Source organism: Orbicella faveolata, unplaced genomic scaffold, assembly GCF_042242905.1.
Source record: "Orbicella faveolata isolate gen_17 unplaced genomic scaffold, um_ofav_v1 contig_3, whole genome shotgun sequence".
In the NCBI taxonomy this organism is placed as follows: Eukaryota; Metazoa; Cnidaria; class Anthozoa; order Scleractinia; family Merulinidae; genus Orbicella; species Orbicella faveolata.
In genome coordinates this window covers 23,656,584-23,683,246 of record NW_028301558.1, presented here as the reverse complement: position 1 = coordinate 23,683,246, position 26,663 = coordinate 23,656,584, and the positions used below count along the sequence as shown (strand labels likewise).

Below are 26,663 nucleotides of genomic sequence, written 5' to 3'. Positions count from 1 at the left end.
GGGTACTTTTTTGCGGGAGCAGTCACTGACATCTTGATTTTATTCGATATTATTTTCAACCGCTATGAAGAAGATCCACAAACGATGAGATGCGAATTCCTCTTTGTTTTGGTCTTTTAGTTTTCTTTTGGAGGCAGGTGTCTTCCTCCTTCAGTGATGTAACTGAGAGCGTGGGTATTTCAGTGGTTGATGGATATTTAGCGGCGTTTGGTGATTTCAATGGTGATAAACAAACTGATCTTTTCATCGTGACCGATGGCGGTAAGCTTACTGGTGTATATTTTTGTTTAACACAGAGAGGTTTGTAGTTTTGAAGAAAAAGAAAGAACAAGTGTTAATGGTTTATCGGTAATATTCGTTTCTGTACTGATGTACATTGTGCGTAAAATTAAGCTCCTACAAAATTTACGTCTTAAGCTGAACAAAGAAAAATGGAAGTGGTTTCACACAGTTGTAGAAGTGCTCGATACAAATACATACAGGGCGAAATACAAATTAAGATACAAATAAAGCTACAGTTACTCAAGTTTCACGCTTAAAGCGATCACCAGTTTGAGGATCGCTTTAAGCGTGAAACTCGAGTAACTGTAGCTAGTTTCTATCTTAATTTACAAGTCTTAAGCTATCAGTTTACAAAAATTGCTTTAGTTGTTTAGGCTTAGATGTGCAAAAAAATTAATCAAGAGAACTCTTTGCTCCACCAGCCACTAGTTCTCTGGTTGACATACAAATAACAGCATACTAATAACGTTACTGATATATTTGCTATTCAAGCCCCTTGGCTACTTTTTGATCAAAAGGAATTTCCAATTTTTTTTTGCTGAGGGTATATAGAGTGCTTCTAAAATATGAAACAAGCTCTTCACGAGGGACTTAACAATTATTCCACAAGCACATGCTGGATATGTAATGATTAGCGGTATTTCATATAAGTATAGACATGCGCATTCATTTGGTACCAATACCGGTTAGCCATGTTGGAATAAAACTTAGATCTTGTTTACTAAAGCTATGTTTATCCGATCCTATGTACGTAGGAAAAAAGATGGCGACTGGTACATTTACCCACGGTTTTTAGCACACGAAAACCATAGCAACGTTCATAAAAACGTACAGAAACCTTATAAAATCTTTAAACCTAGGCTACTTAATGTCCTTGGAACAAAGATGAATACTGTAAAAAAAGTTGGCTTTCTTTGTGCCTTATAGGCTGTGGTAGGCTCACAGGGCATTGTGGTAAAATGTACAGCCACCACCTTTTTCCTACAGTGGATTCCATCGTACTCGCAGAACAAGAACATCACAGGATATATAAACGATAACCTCCATTTGGCGCGAAAATATGTACAGATATTTGTCTGCGGACATTATCTGTTCTGAGAAGTGAGTAGTTTGCTCTTGGAAAACTGTGAGCCTCGAGAAACAGATAATATCCAAGGACAAATATCTGAGCTATTTTTAAAACTAAAATAAAATAAAAATTATAATGCCCGAAGAAATTACGTGTATGCCTCAAGAGCATGGTATAATAAAACAAAAGAGTTTAATATGTTCAGTTGTCACAGGGCATAAATAGTTGTTTTGGTCCCAACTTAGACTCATTTAAACCCGAGCTGCTAGGCAAGGGCCAAAATGAGGTCTTTGAAGGGCTCGATGGCCAAAACATATTTATGCCCAAGAACATAAACTCTATTGATATTATTATCACTTAGGAGGGTATTGAGAAACTGAAAAAATATTGAAAAAATGACAACAAAACAGTCCGAACAATCATGCGAGCATTTACATGTACAAGTTGAATTCCTTTATTTGTTTTCCCTCAATGAAAATATGCAATACATCAAGCGAAGCTGGCTAGAAATTACAAAATCTTGGCATGTGAGTTTTCAAGAATTGTAACAGACACAAAAGGAAAGTTCAGGTTAGCTTATTTGTAAGTGTTGAAATTCATTGTATAATTGCCAAACTGTCAGCAAGCTAAAATACATTTTAGCCCACCAGATTCACCACTTTAGCCTGCAAAATGTGCCACAATGCTTGATGAAGTGATAATAATTGCTCTTATTGATATTCTAGCTGCAGTACATGTAGGTTGAATCTCCCCACCTACATGTATGCCAACAAATTGAAGAACATGAAGGATCGGCAGTCAGAAACCATATAAGAGAGCAAAATGATAGGAAGACAGATGACATTGCACAAAGTTTTAAAATTTTTAGAAAGTGTCAGAACAAATTTGACTGTCTTATTTTCAAAGCATTTTTTATCAAAGAACTGAAACCAACACTACACAAACACTGTGATTCAATCTGTCCTAAATTACTTGTTTAGATCAGTGCTTTAAAAGCTTATTAGTATTGTTACATGTATACACTGTTATATTGGCTGCCGCTGCTCTAAGGAAGTTAACTGAGTTTATTTTTTAGAAACCTGGTTACATCCCAGATAACTTAACTCTGTTAAAGGTTGGTTATGATGAGACAAGGGGTTATATTTTATGAGTGGCCACACTGTGACTGATCAATTCTGATTTAGGTTATGAAGTGGCTGAACTCGATTGACATTATGAGATAAACCAACAAAATTACAGACAAGTAAAAACAAACGATATAATTTCCTGACGTTTCAGTGACCTCATGGCGCCATTATCAAGGGTACAAATGAGAATTAAATTAACAAATGCGAGTTCAAGAGTTATAACTAATTTACATAGCGGAGGTGGCTACACAAATACTTTAGCATGGATAGAATCCGTTTGCACGTTCAAACTCGGTGTTAATTGTTTGATGTAAAGCATCTCGTTGACAAGACAATCGAATTTGTTCATGCATTTCTTGAACTCGCATTTGTTAATTTAATTCTCATTTGTACTCTTGATAATGGCATCATGAGGTCACCGAAACGTCGGGAGATTATATCATTTGTTTTTACTTGTCTATGTATTACTAAATCATTATTAATATGAAAATTACAGACTTTGAAATTATTTTCTTGATTCTTTTTCTTTTTTTCCATTTCCTTCAGTTTCTCTACACTCAAGGTAGCAGTCCCTCTTCTTTGACTTCCTTTTTCCTCCACTGTACAGAAATTTCCAAGGCAGTTCTTTCGAACATGATGTTGATTTTGTGTAGACATCAGAATGTCCTCTATCGCCATTGAATGAATTGTCCTCAAATTTGACTCTATCCGAGAAATTAGCAATGATTTGAGGAAATCAACAGGAATCCTACCATACATGACTTTTATACCCTGGCTTTTATAGCGTGCACTTTCAAATGAACACCGAGTCCTTTCAAGCACTTTCCGTATCCTTTCGCCATTTATAACAAAAAGAAACACTTGCTTCCGAGCACGGTACTGATAGAGAAGCGTGGATATTATGGCGTATAGGAACAGGGAAAAGCTATCGCTCCACAGCTGTTATGTTTGGAAAATGCACTGCATTTAAAATTGTCCACGAAGTCGTTCTTTCATCTGCAAGCCTGAAGGTTCCTTGCAAACTTGACTGATCTGGTGTAGCTGATGCACATGAGGAAAAAACTAGAAACCCGCCATAGAAATGTAACTGTTTCAAACTGTTGTTTTAACTGCTGTTACCACTCACCACATTCAGTAGAAGATTATGTACTTGTTTTGTGCATACATGAACAGACAGACAAACACACTGTCTGTTATGACTGACTCACAAAAATGCCAATGCACGGTACTGCATAAGAGACCATTTTTAACCTTAGTTAGTACTAGTTTTTTAATCCTACAATCGTGGACAAAAGTCCTTGGGACACTTATGGAATGTAACGGATTATCTGTGTTTTAGAACTGAAGTATGAAGAAAACGCTGCTATATCCTTTATAAATGGGTTGCTGTCCCCCCTTCCCACCTAACACAATGTTGAAAATCAGTTGAAATTGCACCTACTAATTTTCAACATTGTATGGGGGGTGGGGGGCGAGGTTAGGCAGGTGAAATTGTATTTGCACCTGGCGTGTACGCAAAAGCACCAAAAGTGCAAATTTGTCCCAAGACTTTTGTCCTTGATTGTCTGAATTTCAGTTGAGAAATAAAATGTCACTTTTCAGCGGTTTTCCACAGTCTAAATGTGTTTTCTCTCGACTCTGTGAATAGATCGTAATACAAAGATTATTTTTGAGCTATTTTCTGGTTTATTTAAGCTTATTTTTTTCTTTTCAATTTTTTCCAATGCAAATGCGTGGCGTAAATCGGAATTTGCTCTATCTCATACTCGCGCGTGCGGTATTTGAAAGGACACGCATGGTTAACGCTCAAGGCAGCAACGAGCATAAGGCATTATAGATTATTGTGCATACGAGAAGAATTTCTGTCGAACAGCTAGTAAAAGTCTTTTTTTTTTGAAGGAAAACGGAAGATTTTCACCCCGGGAAGTTGCGCGGAAATGTCAAATGTCGAAGTCATCTGTATCATGAATATGATACATGCAGTATTAAAGCAGGCATTGTGAACTATAATTTCGTCCAAAGGGTACTGAACCAAATATTAGCAAGTTGTTTCCTGCCAGTGGAAGTCATTCCTTTATTTATTTACGAAACAATACTGTGTGACTTTTTTTAGTGTTGTGGACACTTCTTATTTCCATAACTCAACAGTTCTCAGCAACAGTACTCACTTTAAAACCTTAAAATAATACTACCTACTTATTTCCGAAAGCTCACATTTAAGACATGTCGAAGTGAAATGTGTTTGTTAAATCGATCTTTCTAAACCTTTATAGCTGGTAAAAGCTTAATTTTGAGCTCTGCAAGCACGGTACTCACTTTCCATTTGTTAAGAATTGTTTAGAGTCAATTCTTCCATACTGAATCAATTGAGTACCATTGTATTTACTGCCAGCGTGCTGTGACGTGACTTTTGTGGAGCAATTCCGAAACAGTACCATAAATCTCGTGTTGAAAAGTAGTTTCGCTGGTTTTCCTACTTAGTTGATACTTAACATTGACGAAACACTGTTTTTCTTCGCCACTGAGTACCGTGCAATGACCAATAAACGTGACGTCACTACAAAGAGCATAGCGCCTCAGTATACTTAAACGCACTGTAATACCTGTTAAGGTGATCAGTAAGATTGAATTACATACCAAATTTGTCGTTTAAGTACTTGAAGTATCTGCAAAACTGTACATTATAATGTAGACAATTCGTTACGTATCCAAATCAAGCGATGCCGTTAACACTGCCATCACATACAAAAGTTTCTAGATTATTTGAGATCAACACCCTTCCCGATCGGTCCAAAACCACTGAAAAATATGGAAAAGCTGTCTAAAAGTTCTTAGAAATGCCTTTCTCATCTCAGATGTTCACATTCTTGGGTTCTAAATGCATTTAGAGTTAAAAAACATTCTGATTGTGTATATTTCCACAAGACGCGAAAATCAGACAATCATGGACAAAAGCTCTTGGGACACTTATGTAATGTAACGGATTATCTGTGTTTTAGAACTGAAGTATGAAGAAAACACTGCTATATCCTTTATAAACGGGTTGCTGTCCCCCCTTCCCACCTAACACAATGTTGAAAATCAGTTGAAATTGCACCTACTAATTTTCAACATTGTATGGGGGGTGGGGGGCGAGGTTAGGCAGGTGAAGTTGTATTCACGCCTGGCGTGTACACAAAAGTGCCAAAAGTGCAAATTTGTCCCAAGACTTTTGTCCATGATTGTAGTTCTAGTTTTATACCTTAGTTTTAGTCTCACATTTTAAGCTTTTATTACTTCTGTATTTTAGACAGTTAATGTACATTTTAGACTTTTATTTTTTTAGCTGCCGTAAACCTGACCGTGCCAAGTTATCAATTGATCATCTTGTGTTTCCAGATCCTAGGAGCTGGGCTCTAACTGTTCTTCATGGTCGACATTAGAATGAAGCAGAAATTAAAAGTTTTTTAATTGAGATGCATTTATTTAAATAGAAGGGAATTTAATATACCGATTTCGATCAGCTCAGAAACTGTGACTTATTCCAGATGAATTTAAGCTGTGACATGATGATCTGCTAATTTTAGTTCACTGTGTTGGATAGTTTGACTGTTCAGGATAATTGAGAATTATTTATAAATGCAATATATTAATTATTTTTTTGTAAGTCAGTCATTTAAGTACAGCCACAAATCATACATAATATATGTAGTTGTCTAACCTTTAGGGAAACATTTGGAAGTTTTCTTCTGGGATGACTCTGATCTGAAATTCAGAAAAGGAAGAACAGCAATCTCACCGCCCAGGTAATTATGAACTTTATTTTTAATCATTAAAAGGTGTGTTTTCCATGAACAGAGGTATCTCTTCAAGTTATTTTTTAAAAGTGTAAGTTGTACGTTCATCTGATGTAACTATATGCCTGGTGGTTCTGGAAAAATACCTGGTAATTAAACATGGTTTATAGTTTTTTATTATTTTGCTTAATACATGTATTTATTTATTTTTCAGCCAATAATGTTTGATATTCGTAGTACACGTAATCCAGTAAATGTAAATCTAGCCAACAATTTCCGTAGTTAGGATGGTTCCTAGAGTCACATCTGCCTCTGGTCAAACCCAGCCATTCCCCTGCCAATGTGCTCTTGTCACTTGAGCCATATAGTCATACTGTAGTTTCAGATTTCTTGTCTAAATTTTAGGGGATACACTATCCTGAGCGAGCAGTGAACTGGTTCACTTTAAGGCAGACTGAGGCAATTAATCTGGTTAATTGCTAACCCAGATAATTTACCCTGCCAGACACAAACTGACGTGTAGCCATTTTGTCTTTTGCAGCAGTGATACAATTGTGAATGTCAGCCCTTCAGATTTTGATGGTGATGGGTGCCTTGATATTTTGATCTCTACACAATCCCAGACTGCTGACAAGACTATCACAGTGTTTGTGTATTGGGGGAATTCACAAACATTAGGTACACTTGAGCAGCTGTACACCTAGAAATACCTCACTTCTTATTTATTAAATAATATTGTATAATTGCATGCATGTACTGTAGGTTTAACAATGTGCTAATCTTTTTCCATGATCCATGCATTAGTTGGACTATGATATATGTGTCAATGTCAGTTCATACGAGATTTAGCTTTTAAACTTTCAACTTTAACTTAACTTTAAATATTTATTTATGCAGGGCCCCACTGAAGAGCACCTTTTAGTGAATTGAGCTCCCTGTTTAAATATTTTAATCATTATTATTATTATTATTATTATTATTATTATTATTATTATGAATTCTTCAGTTGGAGTTTTCAGCCTGAACTTGTGCCAGACCTATATTTCACAGCACCTTAAGTTTCTTGTGATAGACCAATTAGCATTATTTTAAACGTGAAGGTGCACTATAAAAGGACATAAGCTCCTCCCCCCCCCCCCCCCCCTAATTTTGAAGTCACCCAAAGAATGCTTGCTTCACGCTCTGACAGTGTTCTACAATACCCTCTGGGATCGGATTTGACATTACAAATAGAGCAATTATTCACATAGACATTGCGAACAGTGGAACAATATCAGTTTATAATCCTGCTCTAAACATGATTCCTTGAAATGCAAATACTGGGCCACTTATAAACATATCCCTGAACGCTTCTGAGAACAGAGCATATAGAAACAACAGGAACCATTCAAATTCAATGAATTGTAAATGAGTGGCCCAGTATTCTACAATCTAGCCCCAACCAGTAATAAGCTTCTTAATTAAAGATTCGTCCAATAAAATAGTAATCTGTGAGGTACCAGGACTGTCATTAAGGGCCGTAAGCCGTAACACCTGTTACGGCTGAGTATGCTTGATTTTCCCTCGATGCTACGGGTGAAATTCCCTGTCATTTAGAGAATTCACCCACAAAAAATTAATTTGCTATGGGTGTGGAGAATAAGGCTACAGGTGACTAAAAAATTAATGACAACCCTGGGTACAGTACTAGTTTTTGTTAGATATTTTCATTTTATGGCAAGTAAAGACAGCAAAGACACTTTAATTCACTTACAGATTACCTTTTGTGTATTCAAAGCACCTGCCATTTTGAATTTAACCTGGGCACATCAATGGTGACTGACAAATGAGCCTTGGTCTTCCCAGGGAAGACTTCCTTATATTGCACACCTTTGTGTTTAATAGTCTTGTTGATAATCTTACCATCGTCATTGTGTTAAATGTTTGGTCTTACACCTGTAGATAACAATGGTGCTGTACGCTTGGCAATGAAAGACCAGCCCTTAGTCCTGGAGTAAGTTCTGCAATAGTCAGATGAAATCATTTGGAATGTATTGTGTTCTAAATAGCCTCACACACAAATGACATCACAAAAATGTAACCCCCAGTGTAACTCAGACAAACAAGCCATTCAATGCGCTACTTCTTCAAGAGCAATGTATGGAACAATAGCGCTCGTGAGCACTTTGAACAGTGTGCTACACAAGTGAATGGCCTCTACCTCAAAATGTTAGAGAAAACCCATAACATGTACCTTTATATAATAATAATAAATTACAATAGTACTAATCAATAATTTTTTTAAAATAAAATACGTCAATGTAGAATATTCACAGAACAAAACAATGTGCTACGAAATATTAAACTCCTGAGAGCTGAGAGCTAAGAGTCACTCTGCCAAAATTCTACTGTTCATCCGATAAAATAATTAAACATAATGATACAACAATTGAAGAAAAGGAATTTGATACACCATGTTCATTAACAATTCCACAAGTTTACACTGCAGAAATTAATTTTTGAGTAAATACGACCTAAAAGCTAAATAAAAGTACATGCTCCAATTAAACTCACTTCCATCAATGTTAAAGAAAACAAAGCTTAAATCTAAAATGAATAAAACCAGTATTAAAAATCAGAGTTTTGTCCAAAAAAAGAAAGGAACTAATCGCTCCCTCTGCAGTTTTGACGACAAAATCCGCATTCTTGACATAATAACAATAGTGATAATAATAATTTAATAATGATAATAATAATAATAATAATAATAATAATAATAATAACAATAATGCTGAGTTTGAAGGAGGGCAGCAAAATATGATGAGCTTCTTATGTATAAAGGCTGTTTATGAATACACTCCTTATGTCCATAGGAGAAAAAATATTTATTTATCATTGTACCCTACATTCAGCTGAGTCACTCACAAGAAAACCAGCGAACCACCAAGAAAGAAATACCATAAAGAAATACTGTAAATCCAATCCAATTTGTTGCCTCAAGGTAATGAAACAGTATTACTGGCCTGCTCTGTCAGTCGCAACCCACTGCAGTGAAATATCCCAACTTCCATTTTCTAAAGGTTTTGGGATCCATCAGACTGTCAGTGTCTCTGCAGCTTTGCAATATTCTCATGCAATTTGGATGAAATTAATTATCCATCTTACAATACCTAATAATAGTAATCTATTTATCAAATGCTGATGATGTCACATACGATGGAAAAGTATTATCTACATTGTAGTTTTTCTATGTTTTGTTTGTTTGTTTGTTTGTTTGTTTGTTTGTTCTTTTAGTGCCAATGGTGACCTTTTACCTGACCTTTTTGGTACAGATGAAAGTTCCTCACTCCGGTCATACTGGATTTCAAAAGGGTACTAAGAATGTATCATGACTAGAAAGTAACACTTTTAAACACATTAAAATAATTATTGTCATCACTAAATAGCAGGGAAATATTTTGCTGTAAGTTTGTTTGCCAAAAAGCATTTTTTTATAACCTGCGTGTAAACTTCCAGATAGTTTTAGATTAACTCTTGCTACAGTTTGCTTCCCTGCGATCAGTTGGTTTCTCTTTTGAAAAATTTGAAAATGTTTAATTTTTTTGTGCATATAATTGTACAGATCAAACAGAAGCTTTGATGTACAGGCACAGACCAATTCCAGCAGCAAGTTAGCTCCTGTAAAAGTACCACACTCAAATGCATTCTTAGATCTTAGTGGAGATTTCACTGCAGGTACAGTGCACTCAATGTCTCCTAAATTTTCTGCTTTATTGTTTGTTATTGTGTATACAGTACCAGTATGATGCAATTTGCTGTGTACAGGTGTTATGTTATTGCTGATTCTTACACTGACATTATCTTTTTGCAGAGCAGACAGATATATTTTATTGTCTATGTACAATTATTATAAAATATTATTGTAATTATTAAATTATTAGATTTTTAGGTTAGATTTTTGATTATTGTATATTTAAGAGGACCACAAGTTTATTAGTTGTGTAACTATTAGGTGTTTACCCTCTATAAGTAAAGATTGATTGATTAATTTAATATAAATTGCTTTCTCCTGGATTGTTAGCCAGGGTAACCAGACAAACGTGACTAGCTTATTTAGGGGTTCTCCTAGCAGCACACTTCTTACGCCAAAGAAACTGGCAAGGTGACTCGGCCTATGTGCAGATTTGTATACACATATGTGTATCTTTTTTGTTTCCTTGTCCACACTTGAGTGCAGGTTCTTTGGATTTCATACATGAGACAAAATTATGCCATCCAGGATACTGCATGCACATGTATAAATTTAAAGAATCACTTCTCATTACAAATGTATCTTTCAGCTGAGAACCCCCGGGTGCAAGTTGCATTTAGAATGGTTATTTATTTATTTATTTATTTATTTATTTATTAAGCTTCGGCCTACTATTACACATAAAGAAAAAGAAAAAGAAGAGGAAGCAAAAAAAAAAAAAAAAACAGACAGCAAAACAAAACAAAATGGCCAAGGGAGCCGCTACAGCTTAGCCAATTACAGCGGCCCCCCAACCCCTGGTTGTTAAAATGTTGTGAGCTTACTACCTAAAAAAACCCTATATTGGTTAATGAGATCATGCATCTCTGCTAGGTGTTCTAATAATTAATATTGGTGGATTACCCATTTAATTAGATAGATCTACAGAAAAAAAAAAATTAAAATCGATTTGGCATGTTTCAGATCTATATGTTACCAATGAGGACAATAACGGTGAAGTCTGGATAAATAAAGTAAGTGTACACTGAGATCTGTTCACTAATAATAAAAATGTTGAGAGTTCTTCAATCATGTTGAACAATTTCTTATTGTATTAAGAATTGAAGGAAGGTCATTCAAACATCTCTTGTCACTTTTGAATTTTTTAAAGACCCTTTATACAGAGAAGTATTGCCCAAAGGTTGTCCTTGAAGAATTTCGAAGAATCAAGGGAAATATCCAAAGAATGATACATCTGATAGATATTCCTGTGATCTATTTAACTGCTTGAAAGAGATTATCCCCTTGGTTATGTTGTTGCTTCTGTGATATATTGAATATAGTGCAGCTCTAATTACTAGTTATAACAGAGTTACTAATTTGTTTGTAGGAAGGCATTCTTGTGCAGCCATCTGAATCAGAAATGATCAGGCCTCCAAAAATAACAAAGAAAATAAAACATGTTGGCCAGTCAACATTTGCTGACATTGGCAAGTATCACTGAGTGTGTGCCTTATGGCCAATTTACACGGTACGACTTTGTCGCATGCGACAAGCTTACGGCAGGCCTACGACATAAATTGTTGCATGTAAATCAAACCTACAACTTGCTTACGACTGTTGTGTACATAAAAAAAAATGTCGTAAGACTTTAAAACATGTTTTGAAACACTGCGACAATCGTAGCCAATATCGATAGAAAATTTATTTTGTGGCAAATTTCTACTGAGTAGGAGACGAGGTGAAGCTTTCTTGCGTCAAAATGGCGGACAAACTTTTTGTTGACTGATTCACATGAAGACGTTTCTCGAAAAATACTAAATGGCTTAAAGCGAAAAACATCTCTTTTGACTTTAGAAAGTTTTTTCAAAGCGCAGAACAGCTAAAATATTTTTTTACTGTTTGTTAGAACTTTCGCTCTGAAAACCCAGGTGCAAACTTTTGCATATTTAATTTTGTAAGTGAAAATGTCGTGTACGTGTAAATGGTCTTAAGTCATGTCACAGGCCTGTCGTAAGGCTGTCGCATGCGACTAAGTCGTACCATGTAAATCGGCCCTTAGAGGTTAAATTTTTAACTTTTTGTGAACATGAAGTCCAGGGATGGAGACTTCCCATTGGTGGTAATTTTTCTTAAACATTAATTATGTTGTATTCCTATCCAGTTACAATACAACTTTGATCTTCATTTTCTTTCATCAATTGTGACTGAGTTTGATCTAGCAAAGAGACGTTCTACGTGTCAATTAAAATTGGTGTCACGAAGACCTTGAAAATTTCTCAGCAATAACACTTTGCCGATTGTTTCACTCAAGCATTCTTTGAAGCAGCTGGAAAACATTAATTAGTATTCCTTAGTATTTTGTTTTGTCAAGCAACTGTTAGTCCCCACATGAGCAAACCTTTACATGGTATTAAAATGTCACATAGCCCATAATTTGATGGTTTTCGTCGGTTTACGTTGGGGATCTTAGTTTTCATAGGATGAAAACTGAGATGAGGTCTTGGGTGTTACAGTAGGTCATAGTTTTAGAGGGTCTTAGCTTTCATGACACCCCAATGAAAGTCACCTAATTGTAGCGTATGTTTTTCAGATGGAGATGGAAATATTGACCTCCTGTTACCAGTGTGTACCACTGACTACTGTGAAGAAAGTCACATTTATGTGTACATGTACTCTAGTGGTCAGGTACATCTTCATTTAATTAATATATACTACATAGCCTTTGTAGCTTGGCGGTTTAAGCAATTTTTTAAGCAATTTGAGTGCGAGTGCACAAAGCTTTTTAACAGTTCTACTCAGTGTACATGTACTGCTGCGAAATTTTAATACCCAAAAATGTAAGAACCAGGGAACCTGCTTAGCCAAGCAAGGTCAAGCAGGTTCTTATATCTGGATTAACGCCCAAGTCGCTAGTGGAGGGAAGGTGCCTACGAAGCCCGGGGGCTGCAACCGCAGTCACATCCCCAAGGCGCTAGAACACCCGACTGGCCTGCCCAACCCGCAACCAAGCCACGAGCTGCCCGCGCCAAGCTCCCTACGGGCACCCGTCACACGACAACACATGTACTAACCAAATATACCGCTGGACAATGTCAGCCCCAGGGCTCTCACGACCATATGACTGTTGCAAACGCTACAGAAACGCACCAAACGCTAAACAAACGCTAACAGATGGCCAAGGCACTGACAAACGCCTACAAAAACGCTACTGACCAGACTGGTTCCTGGTCATAAACTATGTAAAATTTCATTGAACTATATCAAACACTACAAAACGCACCAAACGCTAACCAAACGCTCACAGACGGCCAAGACACTGACAAACGCCTATAAAAATGCTACTGACCAGACTAGCTCCTAGTCGTTAACTATGTTAAATTTCATTTAACTATATTAAATAGTTGAATTATGAGCTCTTGTTATAGAGACAACACTACATATACATTCTGAAACCAGTTGTGTTAGGCTTATCATAATAGTAATATAATACAGTTGTGAATAAATACTGTATATTAAGGGACCAAACCCATGTTTATTTATTTTTCTAGTGATCAACAACTAGTATACATATATCTCTTTCACCCTAACCCTAACCCTAAGAACGTACCTAACCTAAATTGCCAATACCTACCCCAAAATACAAGAACCTCTTTTGCCAGACTTCAAAAACTATAGGTTCTTACATGCGGGTTTTTACTGTATCTCAGTCTGCAGTGTGAGTGTTCAGAAGGAACATTTATTTTGTCCTTGAACTTTTCCCTCTCTACAGGCATATACGTAATTTATTTGTAAATAGCAATATTATTCATCAACCTTTAACTATTTATTCCAGTGGACTAAGATGTTATCCAATGATAAGAAGCCTACCACGTGGCAGTTTATCTCACCATCAAATCAGACTTCATCCTTGTTTCCACTAATGACCATCAGAACAGGTTTGTTACTGAACTTGACTGAACACCAACGCCCCCGCCCTGCAGAGCTGGAAGACAATGCTTTACAAAGAAAATACGTCAAACGTATCGTATTCGTAATTGAAAAAAAAAAAGATATTTCTTTCTTATTGAACAGGTGACTACAACATGGACACTTTCAGTGATGCGATTGTAGTGTTGAATGTCAGGGATCCAGGGTGAGATTCACATTAACAATAATTTTAATTATATTGTCAATTAAAAATCACACGAAAATGCATTTGATTTCTGTGCAATTTTTTTTATTTTTCAGTGTGCGTTATTTTTAATATGGGTTTCATGTGCAGTATACCATGTCATTACATAGTTTGCACAGCGCTTAAAACATCCTTGAATATTGAGCGAAAACTATGTTTCATCCATTTTGAATCAGTAATTTAATTGTGATGGAAGCTTGACTACTTTAATGGGCAAAAGTAATGCCAATAAAATTCAGCGAATAACAAAATATATTACAGGTAATTCTACAAGTGAATTAAGGTGTGTTCATTGTGGTCTACATGTTCACGTACACCTTCAATCAGGGACAAAAGTGTTGGGACAAATGTGCACTTTTGGCGCTTTTTCCCACACGCCAGGCGGGAATGTAACTTCACCTGCTAACCTCGCCCCCCACCCCCCATACAATGTTGAAAACTAGTACCTGCAATTTAACCTGATTTTCAACATTGTGTTGGGTGGGGAGGGGGGACAGCAACGCGTTTTTAAAGGATATAGCAGCGTTTTTTTCAAACTTTAGTTTTAAAACACAGATAATTCATTACATTACATATTAAGTGTCCCAAGGACTTTTGTCCACGATTGTTTATCATAATCAGTCTCTACATCCAGGTTGTTCATTTGTTCATCATGCTGTAAAAGTATCACAAGGGTATGTTATACATTGTTTTTCATGTTAAGAGTAAATTGTGATTTTTTGTTAGAGACAAACATTTCAAGAGAGTTGCAGCCTTATTGGAGAACATTCCATGCCCAAGTATGGATGAGCCCTGTTTCAATAGGCGCACCTTTGATGTTCAGTGGCAGGTGAAGGTTCCTTGTGATCTGTGTTTTTTAATGAATCATTTATTGTTGACAACACCCAGATTTTGCCATACTTTCTTAATCTTGACTTACAAAACTGGGTTCCATTTAATTGGCGGCGGTCCACTATGTCTGGTTTTCATGCGGTTCCTCCACCCTTGCAAATTGGAATTTGGAGTGTTGGTTTTTGTGGAGGGAGGAAAACAGAGTACCAAAGAATACTTCGGAGTAATGCGAGAACCAACAACAAACGCAACCCACATATGGCAACAGGCCAGAATTGAACCCGGGTCACATTGGTGGGAGGTGAGCACTCTCACCACTGCGCCGTCCCTGCTCTTAAAAAAATGTGACTGATTCTCTGTAAATCAAAGGAATACTAATCACTCCACACCTCGAGGAAGCAAGCAGACAAATCTATTTCTGATAACCAAAGAAAGGCGTAGTACACTCTGGATTCCTCCAAATACTAAATTCCTCCTGACTACGTCAATAAGTTTATAAATTAGTTTATCTTTTCTTGTTTTGTTGATTTTGTCAATTTATTTATTTAATTCCGTGATCTTGAAGTATTAAAGACAGAAAATGAGATTGACAAAGTTGATGAAACGTATCGTTATTTAATATAACAGGCGTTGAATAAACACCGAATCTATTAAACTGAGTTTTTAATCAATGACTGAGATGTTGAATAAAAAGTTGTATCAGTTTTCCCTTGCTTTCCTTGTTTTAGGAGTTGCCAAATTTAGAGGGAGCTGTATTAGCGACGTTTTTTGATCTGTACGAAAATGTAAGTACGTGTGTTACTTAAACAACATATATAATGGTTTATATAATACGTCAAATTGTTTTCGCATTTTGATTGGCTCTTACTTATAATCTTTATCTATTGGAGGACAGACGTGCAGATGACGTCAATAACATTTTTTGTCTCTCTATTACATAAAACAGAGATTCCATGTTGCCGTGTCTCTGTTCAGTAATAGATCACAGATGACGTCAATATGTGCTAAGAGCATCAGTGACACAGTCGCCTAGCGGCTTGTGTGCCAGGTTTCTCTTTTTGTTTCTTTTTTTGCAATACTACACTTTATTTTCAATTTCACAAAACTAAACTTCCTTATATCACAAGCATTACGTACAAATTACAATAACAATCATTATTACTTACGATACTAACAATATAACAACTTTTTTAACACGATCTAATTCTAAATAACGACAATATCACTAATAAGGACAAAACTAAAAATGATACAACTAACAGATACAATACTGCTACTGTTACTAATACATTATTCTAACAACTGACAAAAGTAAATATGCAACAAAAACGAAAGAGAAGGGAAGGGAAGCGAAAATAATATATTGGGCCGTGAAATACTTAATTAAAACTGTTCAAATGAAAAGGAGAACCTAAATATCATTCCATTAAATTGCTTGTTTAAACAAAAGTTCAAAGGAGAGATCAGGGAATAAAATGACTGGAGTATTTTGTGCCACCTCTGTTGGAATGCGTTTTGTGTTCCCGTAATAATCGAAACGTGTTTTTCTATTTTTAAATTGCATCTAACCTGATTAACTTATTCCATTGAGAATGTTCAAACATTATTGTACTTACAGGAGTAAATGTAATATCTACCAAGTAGTCAACAATGAGTTGATAAAGACGAAAAATTGTTGAACGCTATTCCGAAAGGCTTCTGTGATCGGCCATTCGCGTTGCTTCATCTTTTCTGGGTGTGCCACGTTTTTACTCTTATCACATTTTGACGTCATCTGTGATCTGTAATTGAGCAGACGCACGGCAACATGAAATTAAAGCCTGAAAAAAATTCAGGCTTGAATGGCATTCGACCCCATGATCTCTGCGATAACGGTGTAGTGCTTTACCACCTAAGCTATGAAGCCGATTAAATCTAAATCTAAATATTATTTCGTCGGCAACATCCAGAGGACATCACGCCAACTCTGTAACATTAAAATGATAATGAAAACTAAAACTACAAACGGAACTAATAAAAACTGCATTTAAAAAGGGAGCTGGTCACGTTGTGAGTTCGTAATATGCCCGTAGATGGTGAAGAATACAAATGAATATATGAAAGATCATATATGGAACATGGAATCTATTTGTTAAATAGCTTATGGAAGTTTGGGATACTATTTACTTGGCGCACCTCACTAGTGGGAAGAGTGACATCGTGAGAGTGAAGCATTATTGCGCATGCGACCATGCATATGAATGGCATGCCAGGCTTGGGGTCATGCATTAGCATAGTGGCCTATAAATGGAGTGCCAATGATGGGACCATGTATGGGACCAATGCATAATCCGCCAGTGATGCAACCATGCATATGATGTCAATGATAGCACCATGCATATGAATGGGTGCCAAGGATGCGTTCATGCATCCGCAGAAGGACCTACTTGCCAAACGCTTCCACCATGCATATGCCCAATGCATTAACTCTTAATAATGGGACCATGCGTATGAGGTCAATGATGCAACCATACATATCTCTGGCATACATGGCACGCTTGGGATGCGACCATGCTTTAAGACCCATGAATAGAGAATCACCAAGGAATGCTAAACACATTTTCGTTCTGTATAGGGAAAAATTGGGATTATGGGTGTTACTGAGTCTGTGAAGGATGAGTCAGTGCAGTACCATCTTCATGCCATCCGCAATAATATCTATACCGATGCCTGTTTTCTGAAAGTTGTAGGTAAGATCATTAGAATAAGATCCCATAACTGAACCTGGAAGTCATTTCCTGACCCTATTTCTGGAGCTCTGTGGTAGTGATATCTTCAATTAGTACTTATATTCACTGTAATTGTAGTAGCTCAGTAGCAGCTCAGTAGTAGCTCAGTAGTAGCTCAGTAGTAGCTCAGTAGCAGCTCAGTAGCAGCTCAGTAGTAGTTCAGTAGTAGCTCAGTAGCAGCTCAGTAGCAGCTCAGTAGTAGTTCAGTAGTAGCTCAGTAGCAGCTCAGTAGCAGCTCAGTAGCAGCTCAGTAGCAGCTCAGTAGCAGCTCAGTAGTAGTTCAGTAGCAGCTCAGTAGCAGCTCAGTAGTAGTTCAGTAGTAGCTCAGTAGCAGCTCAGTAGCAGCTCAGTAGTAGTTCAGTAGCAGCTCAGTAGTAGCTCAGTAGTAGCTCAGTAGTAGCTCAGTAGCAGCTCAGTAGCAGCTCAGTAGTAGTTCAGTAGTAGCTCAGTAGCAGCTCAGTAGCAGCTCAGTAGCAGCTCAGTAGTAGTTCAGTAGCAGCTCAGTAGCAGCTCAGTAGTAGCTCAGTAGTAGTTCAGTAGCAGCTCAGTAGTAGCTCAGTAGTAGCTCAGTAGTAGCTCAGTAGTAGCTCAGTAATAGCATTAGTTTGCCTTGACTCGTTCAGGAACCATACCACCTACCATCAATTAATGTTGATCTTTCCAGACTATTTACAGCGTTCAAAATGGCAGTTCAATCTAGCGCGGATGATATATAACACTTCATGACTGCCTACCTCAATGTTTCCGATTTTTTCATGTTTATTACCATACAAGTTGCCAAAAGGATCTAAGGCATTTATGTATCCTTGTAAGAATTTTCTGATGATGACTGCGATCTTTTTAGACAGCAGATTTATGTTTGATTCTTACAAGACTCTTGTAATCTGAGTCACTGTGAAAGGTGAATTGAAAGTAAGCAAGTTGAGAAATGTGGAACAAACATACCGATAGAATAACGAACAGAAAATGTAAAAAACAAAAACAAAAAAAATTGTACACTTTGCATTATAGTAGACTTTATCTGGCAGAAAGGTTGGTGGCTAGGTACCTGATATAACTATGTAGAGCTTCTTAACTAGTCGGGTGGCCATTAAATATTACAAATAAATCCAGTTGTGTACTAGTAGTTGAGCCTCCAGAGTGATCAGTGTCATGTTGTAATAAGCAAACATATGGGCTACAAATGTAGTGCTCACAAAACGTTTTCTCCAAATCAGTTTTAGGAGGTAGGAGTCTAACGTCTTGCGTTAACGAAAACCTGGTAGGTACTGTAAAATAACTTTTGAGGCATACATTATTAACCTTGTTGTAAACAAGTCATGGGGACGCGATGCATTACAGTGGAGACACAAGAAACCTTTGTGGTCAGAAATGATCAATGCTAAGCAACTTGTCCCATGCTTATAGAGACAAACTTCATGCTTGTTGTCCGATTGATTATCTCTGACACTCGAATGAATACATGCCACTTGTTGCATGGACTGACGAAAGTTAGGTTAAATAAATGCAGCTAAGATGTTCTTATTTCTGTTGTGTTTACTTCGATTTGCTCAGTTGTAATCTTATACCATACTATATTCGTATAACACCTCTGCACCGCTTGGCATCGTATTTGGTCCTAGCAAAAAAGATCAGGGCAGACGTACTGACCTGCTTGTGTGAAAGATTGCATCTAGGATTAATTCTTTCTTTCATGGACGTGTTTCAGTAAGAAATTACTGAGTTGGTACACGCGTAAGTCGCCCCGAAAATGAAAATCTCGCCAAATGGTATCTTCATATTTATTAGGATCTTACAGGCTCTAGCAATGAAAAATAAGCTTAATTCCAGAGGTGAACATAAGAATCATCCATTTAGATCGGTCGAGTAGTTTTGAATCTTAACACTATATAATATTCAGCAGCTGGTAGCATGAGGCGTGGTTATGCTGGAAATAAAACATGACACTTATTTGAAGTTCAAAGGACTTTTGAATAGAGCATGTTCTCAATAAACGGTTTTGAACACCTTTCAAAATAGAAAAGAACAATTATGGAGGTTTGTAATCCGGCGGCATGAATGCGGAGTGGTATTACTCTCTTCAAACCCATTGCTGCAATGATGCCACTAGCTGACGAGGCAGACTGGTGCAATGTGTAACAATTGGTCTCCTTTTTTCAGCCCTATGGTGTAAATCAGCTGGGATCATACATTAAGTACACTACCACAAGCACAGACGGGAAGTTAAAGTATGGAAGCGGTAAGTTGATAGGCGCCACTACTGCCCTATAATAAGGGTGATTATTAGTATTCTACTTAAACATTAATGCAAATGCTGCAATCTGATTGGTTGAGTGATCGTACACTATCCATTAGTGTGCAGGAGGTCGTCTACGAAATGGCGACCTTTTTGTGGTTTTTCCAAAGTTTTAGAGGAACAATTTGATGCAAATGATAGTTAAATTTTTACGAAGACTAAAAGAAGGCCATTCACGGCTTGTTGACCTTACATAACGTCAGGACTTTCGCGCCCAAAATGTTTCCACGGACAGATTTTTAAAAACTTGACATGAAGGAAGGTAACAAAAAAAATTAATGGGGGGTGGGGAGAGGGGGGTCACCGTGCTCGTTTTCGAGACAAGGCGCGTTGAAGACCATCCATTTTTAGAGGTTTTCATTGTTTTAAGACAATGTTAGCTTGGGAAAGGGCGCTTTAGAAATGTTGTTGTTGTTGTTGTTGTTGTTATTATTATTATTACTACTACAACTGTCGGTCATAAAAAAGCTACATAAGTGAGATTTAGATCAGGTTAACGTACTCAATTCAACACAACTAAGTATATAAAATACACTTTTGGTGCTGATGTCGTTCCTCGAGGTAGAATACATGTAGGCCTAGAAAAAGAATAAATACTAGCCGAGCCCGTCTACATACAGAAAACCTTGTGACACGCGTACGAGAGCAGAAAAAGCGAATATTTGTAACCTCTCACGGATATATTTTTCCTGTTGTTTGTCAAAATGGATAAAATGGGATGGAATAGATCTGCGGAAAGAAAAAGAGAGTAAATTACAGGCCAAGTTAGCTCACCCGGTGGCCAAAACCTATACTTGCTTATATTTCATCTTAAGCACGTGCTTGATGTATGACGTGGCGTGACGTTGCGACATGAATTTCGTGGGCAGAAAGAATGCATGGTAACAATGGGCGCGGACGTCCTTAACTGCAATTTCAAATAACAATTTCATCCAAGCGATCTTTCTTGGGCGCGAAGATGAATACCACGTCGAGAAATAATTGGAAACCGTTACTTGAAGTTAATTTCAGTTAGAATGCTACTAAAGCAATTAGATTATTACATACTCGCTCTCTCATATTCGCTCTCGCTTTCTATGAGGCAACAGTTGATTCAACCTTCGGCCTCATCAACTATTACTTCATAAAAATCTCAAGCCTATAATCTAATTGTTAATTACGTTTTACTGTAATAGAGCAGCTTCAATGGCCCATCACGTGGCGCATAATGTCATTTTGTGGAGTTGTTAATCTATGATTGTGTTCTACAGCTGCACAACTGTCCCAGTCGGCTTACTTCGCCCTTCAGTGTCCCTACACTGTGTTTGGCTTGGGAAGAACGCCCAATTTTGTCGACGAGTTAGCCGTTGGAATTCCAAGATCGACAGACTCGGTAAGGATAGACATCACTTTAGGTTTCCCCTCTCGCAATTGAAATAAAAGGCGGGGCGATTGGAGAAAATTTTCGCCTCGTTTGTGTGCCTTTTGTAGGCAAAATAGTTATTTAGCCGCAGGGTCACTGCATTAAGGTGGCTGAACACAGTTTTTGATACCTGTGTTTCATTCACCTTTTTCGCTAAAACCCTTGATCCCTCGGTCGTCAAAAATGGCAGCAAGCAAGTTAATAAAAAAAACTTTGGTGTTTTGATGGTTAAGCTGACGTATGTGTCGTTGCCATGGCAACATGAATAAATATAAACAGGCCTTCAAAATCGGTTTTATTTATTTGTAGTTATTAGATTTTCTTTATAATTTGCATGCAACGAGCTTGTAACGATTCTCACAAGTTAACACCATTGTGCTAATAATTTAACAGGGAGATTTAACAATTAGACTCGCAGCCCGCAAGGGCTACGGGTCAATAGCCCATGAGGCGAAGCCGAATGGGCTATTGCGAAGGGTCTAATTGTTTTAGTATCACTCAACTAGTCGGACAGAAAAGGCAATAATAAAGTTAGCAAATGCAAGTTGAAGAATATTTATTTGGGAATAAAACGAAAGAGAGCGTCACGCTCGATTGCGCCAATTTCGCTACTCGAAGACTATTACTAATAGTCCTCTAGTAGCGTATCCAATTAAAATGCAGGATTTGCATTAGTCCACTAGTTGGGTGATACTAAATTTAATTATCCCTTGTTGACGGTTAACTGGAATATCTAGAATTTCCGCTGAATAAGTGCTGGTTATCGATTGGATCGCGGGCTCATATTAGGTTAACTTGTTGGAAACAGGGCAGGATTGTTCGGAAGCCGGTTAACACTGACCCAGGATTAAAAGTTAACCAAATTATAACTTTCTTCTATACAAATGTTTTTTGCTGTTTTGTTTTGTGTATAGGGTGATTATTAAAACTCAAAACAGAAGGCCAAACAACATACAGAAAACCTCACCGCAAAGTTACAAAACTCAAATCAAAATTCTACCTTTTTCTGGGTTAGCTTAATCGGGCTTTGAACAATCCGGCCCAGGAGCTACGCTTTTAGGCTGGCCTAAATCTATATATTGATCGATTTTATCAAAATCAGCACTAATCATGCCTGTACATGTGTAGAGCATATGAATGTTCCATGAATTGTTCATATTCATATTTACATGTAGGCTTACGACCGTTCTTTGTGTTTAATTTGTGCAGCCGGAGAGAAAACACGTGTGGACTTCTGTTATACCGAATTCCCAAGTAATTGTGATTCCTTATCCACCGGATAATCCTTCAAGGTAACAAGCATATTCTGAAACTTATGAAAGTTTATTAAAGATACCAAGTAACAGATGACAAGATATCATCCCACGTATGCACAGAACGGGGACAGTTTTTTTAAACAATCATCTGGGTTTATAGCTCAACCTCACTAAGAAGTTTCAAAACTAAAATAGAAAATTACGCGAACAACCGTGTCCAGATGAATGGATATTTAGAATGTTACGTTGATGAGAGTTACTCACTTCCAAGAACTCATGTTCACGAACCACTAAATTTCATCAGAACTAGCATTGAAAGAAAAGTGTGGCGCTCAGGAAGGAGTATCCAAAGCTGATGTCATTAAACGTTGTTGAGGTAGCTCTCCAACACTCGCCACTCGCCATCTTTCTTTCATCCTACGGTGCTCCAACGCCGTAGAAAAACATTCTATTATCTTATATATGATCCATGTATGTTTCAGTTGGAAAGCTAAGCTGTTGGTAACGCCCAGCAAGCTGGTGTTATTGACAGGTGCCAGTCTTTTGGGCATATGTGTCTTCATCGGTCTGATCATCTTGTTGTTGCATCTCAAAGAAAAGGTGAGTAGATGCTATGTTGGGGTGCGTTAGTGTAGTATAGGTGATTCTCAACACGGATGTGTCCCTAACCCTAAGATGAATGATCAGTAGCGTGAAACTGAGAACTAGAGGGGTGGGAGGTGGGAGGTGAGGATGAGGAAAAAGCAAAGGAAACCACTTTCGTCTAATAATGTGAATCCATAAATCATTTCAATCGTAACAGGCACGAGTAGGCAGTGTGGCGATGTGACGGCCTGTCAAATGATTAAGTAATTTAACTCTTTTCCAAGCACTGCCAAGTAATAAATTGTGGTTTTGCACAAGTTGGAATACGAACGCCTTTTATAGATATCGATTACACCAGTTTAATTTCTCTCACTGTCCGAGAACTGTAAGCCAGCTTAAGACGCTTTTAACATTTTGTTTCAGAGAGAAGACCAAAAAGAGAAACGTCAAGATGCTCACAAGTTTCATTTTGATGCCATGTGAAGTAATTACTCGTATTACTCGTGTTCAATGATCAGTTTTGTCCTGAAGCCGTAATTTCGTAAAGTACTTAAAAGATCAACAGTTGATCTTCAAGACCCACCGTTTATTTTAACATGGTTTGTACTGAAATATAACAAGGGAACCTAGTTGTTGTAATTTTAAAACATGTCTCGGAGAATGCTGTATTTAATAATAATAACTAATAATAATAACTTTATTTAAAGAGGGAAACACTTTACAGTCCTGGACTGAGAAACCTGTGGCTCTCACTTACATTTAGTGGAGTGTAAATTACAATACAGCATCGTTCTTCGCTGTATGTTCAGATCAACCAGTTCGCAGTCTCTCTTAATTGTCGTAGAGTGAGTAAAATATTTTGTATGGAACTTCTGTACCGCAATTGCACGTGAACCACACATATTGATAGGTAATAATTAGTTCAAATAAAGCGCCTAGTAAGCATCCTAGCGCCGTGGGCGGTTTTGAAAATCTCCAATATGTGGTACAATCAAACCTGTATTAGGCGGACACCCTTATGACCCGTGCTAGTGTCCGCTTAATACAGGGTGTCCGTTGAAGACAGGTTCCCTTAGAATTCGTCTTAAAAGGGTCATATTAACATTCGTCAGTATTAAAAGGCCTTGAAAGGGTCAAATAGCATTCTCGTGAACCGTTGAGAACTCTGAAATACCGTATTTCCATAAACAATGACAAGTATATGAGGTAAAGCGATTTAAAGTATATATGAAATAATTCATATTTGAACTGCGGTAGTAGATGAAAGTGAAGTATGATCATCGCAGTAAATTTTCCAATTTAAGCAACTGGAAAGAAGAAGCCTGAAAAAAAAAAAAAAATCAGGGCTTCAACGGGATTCGAACCCGTGACCTCCGCGATACCGGTGCGATGGTCTACCAACTGAGCTATGAAGCCACACATTGGGAGCGAGGTCACGGGTTCGAATCCCATTGAAGCCCTGATTTTTTTCAGGCTTCTTCTTTCCAGTTGCTTAAATTGGAAAATTTACTGCGATGGTCATACTTCACTTTCATCTACTACCGCAGTTCAAATATGAATTATTTCATATATACTTCACATCATTTCACTCACGGGAAGATATGAACTCAATTAATTGACCTCGCTCCCAATGTGTGGCTTCATAGCTCAGTTGGTAGAGCATCGCACCGGTATCGCGGAGGTCACGGGTTTGAATCCCGTTGAAGCCCTGATTTTTTTTTTTTTTTTTTCAGGCTTCTTCTTTCCAGTTGCTTAAATTGGAAAATTTACTGCGATGATCATACTTCACTTTCGTAAAGCGATTTAAGTATACAATAACAGTATCTATATTGATCGAATCATGTGAAGGTTTACTAAATCAAGCCAGAGCAAATGTTCTGTAAAACCAAAACCGAAGAACAAAATCTTGCATTTCTGTGACAGCTCAGTTTGTTGGCAAAGTTAACTGACGGATCTACAAAAACGTGGACAGTAAAATCATGCATTCTTTTTGCAGTGTCCGTTTGATACAGGTTTCTAACAATAGAAATGACCATAAAAGTCAAGTTCAAGGTGTCCGCGTCCGCTTAATAGAAGTGTCTGTTGAATACAGGTATTTTTTACAGTGAATGTGGGAAAAGAAAAATGGGACTTGCACTGTGTCCGCTTATTAGAGGGTGTTCGCTTAATATGGGTCCGCTTAATACAGGTTTGACTTGCCCCCGGTGTGTAATCGAGAAAAAAACCATGTGCATGTGTAGAGCGTTACGTTTATCACGCGTTTACTCACTTGTTTTGGGGAGAATCTTCACAGTGATGGCGATATTCATAGTATAAGAACCAACGTTGTGCTTTACTTACAATAAAGCCGCTCTTGTAAATGTTATTTTTTCCTATACATACTCTGTCCAGACTACAGAAGTTACAACAGCTGCTCGACTGAATAGGCCATAGTCGTGTTCTCGGTATAGCACTGGAACTAGCTTCCAATGGAGGTTCGTGCGGTGGAATATCATTCACAAGCGACTTATGTCATTTGTTTTTGAAAAGACTCCCCGCATTAGCCTAGAACTATTGCTCAAATGCTTTCTCGCCCAGGTGGCCCTACCTACAGTTGAATCAGTCAGTGATAATTTTATACCGTCATTTGGAGCTTGGTTTAGATAAAATCTTTTGTAGAAAAAATATATATATATGAATAAACTGTTGGTGAGCGCGCTTAGTAGACAGTTGAAATACGTAAGAGGCTTGTGGCATTACATAACTAGTCACGTCACTGCTTATAGGGCCGTACAACAAAGTAGAAAACCATGCACAATATTTAGTCAAATATGGCGAACGCTGTTTACACTCAACGAGCTGATTAATGTTTTCAAGGAAGAAATGAACAATTCGACAAAGAAACCATGATAATCATTAGCGCAGCTAACCAACTTTTATGCCAAGAAGTTCAAAGGTGCACCATACAAACACCTCTATTCACAATAGCTAATACGTACATGAAAAATATGAATACGCTTGCCTCTGCAGATAGCATTCACAAGTTATTCGATGTAGTGCAAGCTAAACAAGTTAAATAAACTAGCCAACAAGAAATAAAAGTATAACAAATTGTGCAGGCTTAAATATAACAATACATTACATTATCGTACCCATATGCGGAATTAGCCAATCAGAAGCATTCTCTACTGTCCCGATATATAGACAGTATCCTTCATTTGGCGCGAAAACATGCTCGGATATTTTTTGTCCGGGGACATTATCTGTTCCGAGAAGTGAACAGTTTTACGAGAGCGTTGCTCGAGGAAAACTGTGAACTTTGAGGAACGGATAATGTCCAAAGACAAATACGTAAGCTACCATTTGCGTCAAATGGAGGCTATTGTGTTTTATTATCCTTCAAATATTT

The 26,663-nt window shown here is 37.4% G+C and overlaps 1 protein-coding gene across 3 annotated transcripts; it reads left to right on the top strand.

The window, feature by feature from the left end:
- Window positions 1–26,388, top strand: LOC110047431 (T-cell immunomodulatory protein-like). Of its 3 annotated transcripts, none has more exons than XM_089297522.1 (20): window positions 1–261; window positions 6,185–6,263; window positions 6,799–6,932; window positions 8,196–8,247; window positions 9,528–9,605; window positions 9,856–9,968; window positions 10,948–10,997; window positions 11,354–11,453; window positions 12,557–12,651; window positions 13,799–13,901; window positions 14,038–14,098; window positions 14,864–14,966; window positions 15,697–15,753; window positions 17,583–17,697; window positions 18,954–18,997; window positions 19,897–19,975; window positions 21,283–21,404; window positions 22,644–22,726; window positions 23,173–23,290; window positions 23,699–26,388. In XM_089297522.1, exons 1-20 carry the CDS (start codon window positions 90–92, stop codon window positions 23,756–23,758), a joined length of 1,818 nt encoding a protein of 605 aa, XP_089153648.1. In that variant the 5' UTR covers window positions 1–89; the 3' UTR covers window positions 23,759–26,388. The 3 variants fall into 3 exon arrangements, with proteins under 3 accessions (XP_089153648.1, XP_089153647.1, XP_089153649.1); XM_089297521.1 differs by having other exon boundaries at window positions 6,796–6,932; XM_089297523.1 differs by lacking the exons at window positions 6,185–6,263; window positions 6,799–6,932.
- Window positions 26,389–26,663: the final 275 nt, after the last annotated feature.

Excerpts from the sequence above, each read along its gene's own strand:
- LOC110047431 (XM_089297521.1), top strand. The coding sequence starts at position 90 with ATGCGAATTCCTCTTTGTTTTGGTCTTTTAGTTTTCTTTTGGAGGCAG. Across the intron at positions 19,976-21,282 it reads GAAGTTAAAGTATGGAAGCG|CTGCACAACTGTCCCAGTCG; the intron begins GTAAGTTGATAG and ends TGTGTTCTACAG. Across the intron at positions 21,405-22,643 it reads TTCCAAGATCGACAGACTCG|CCGGAGAGAAAACACGTGTG; the intron begins GTAAGGATAGAC and ends TAATTTGTGCAG.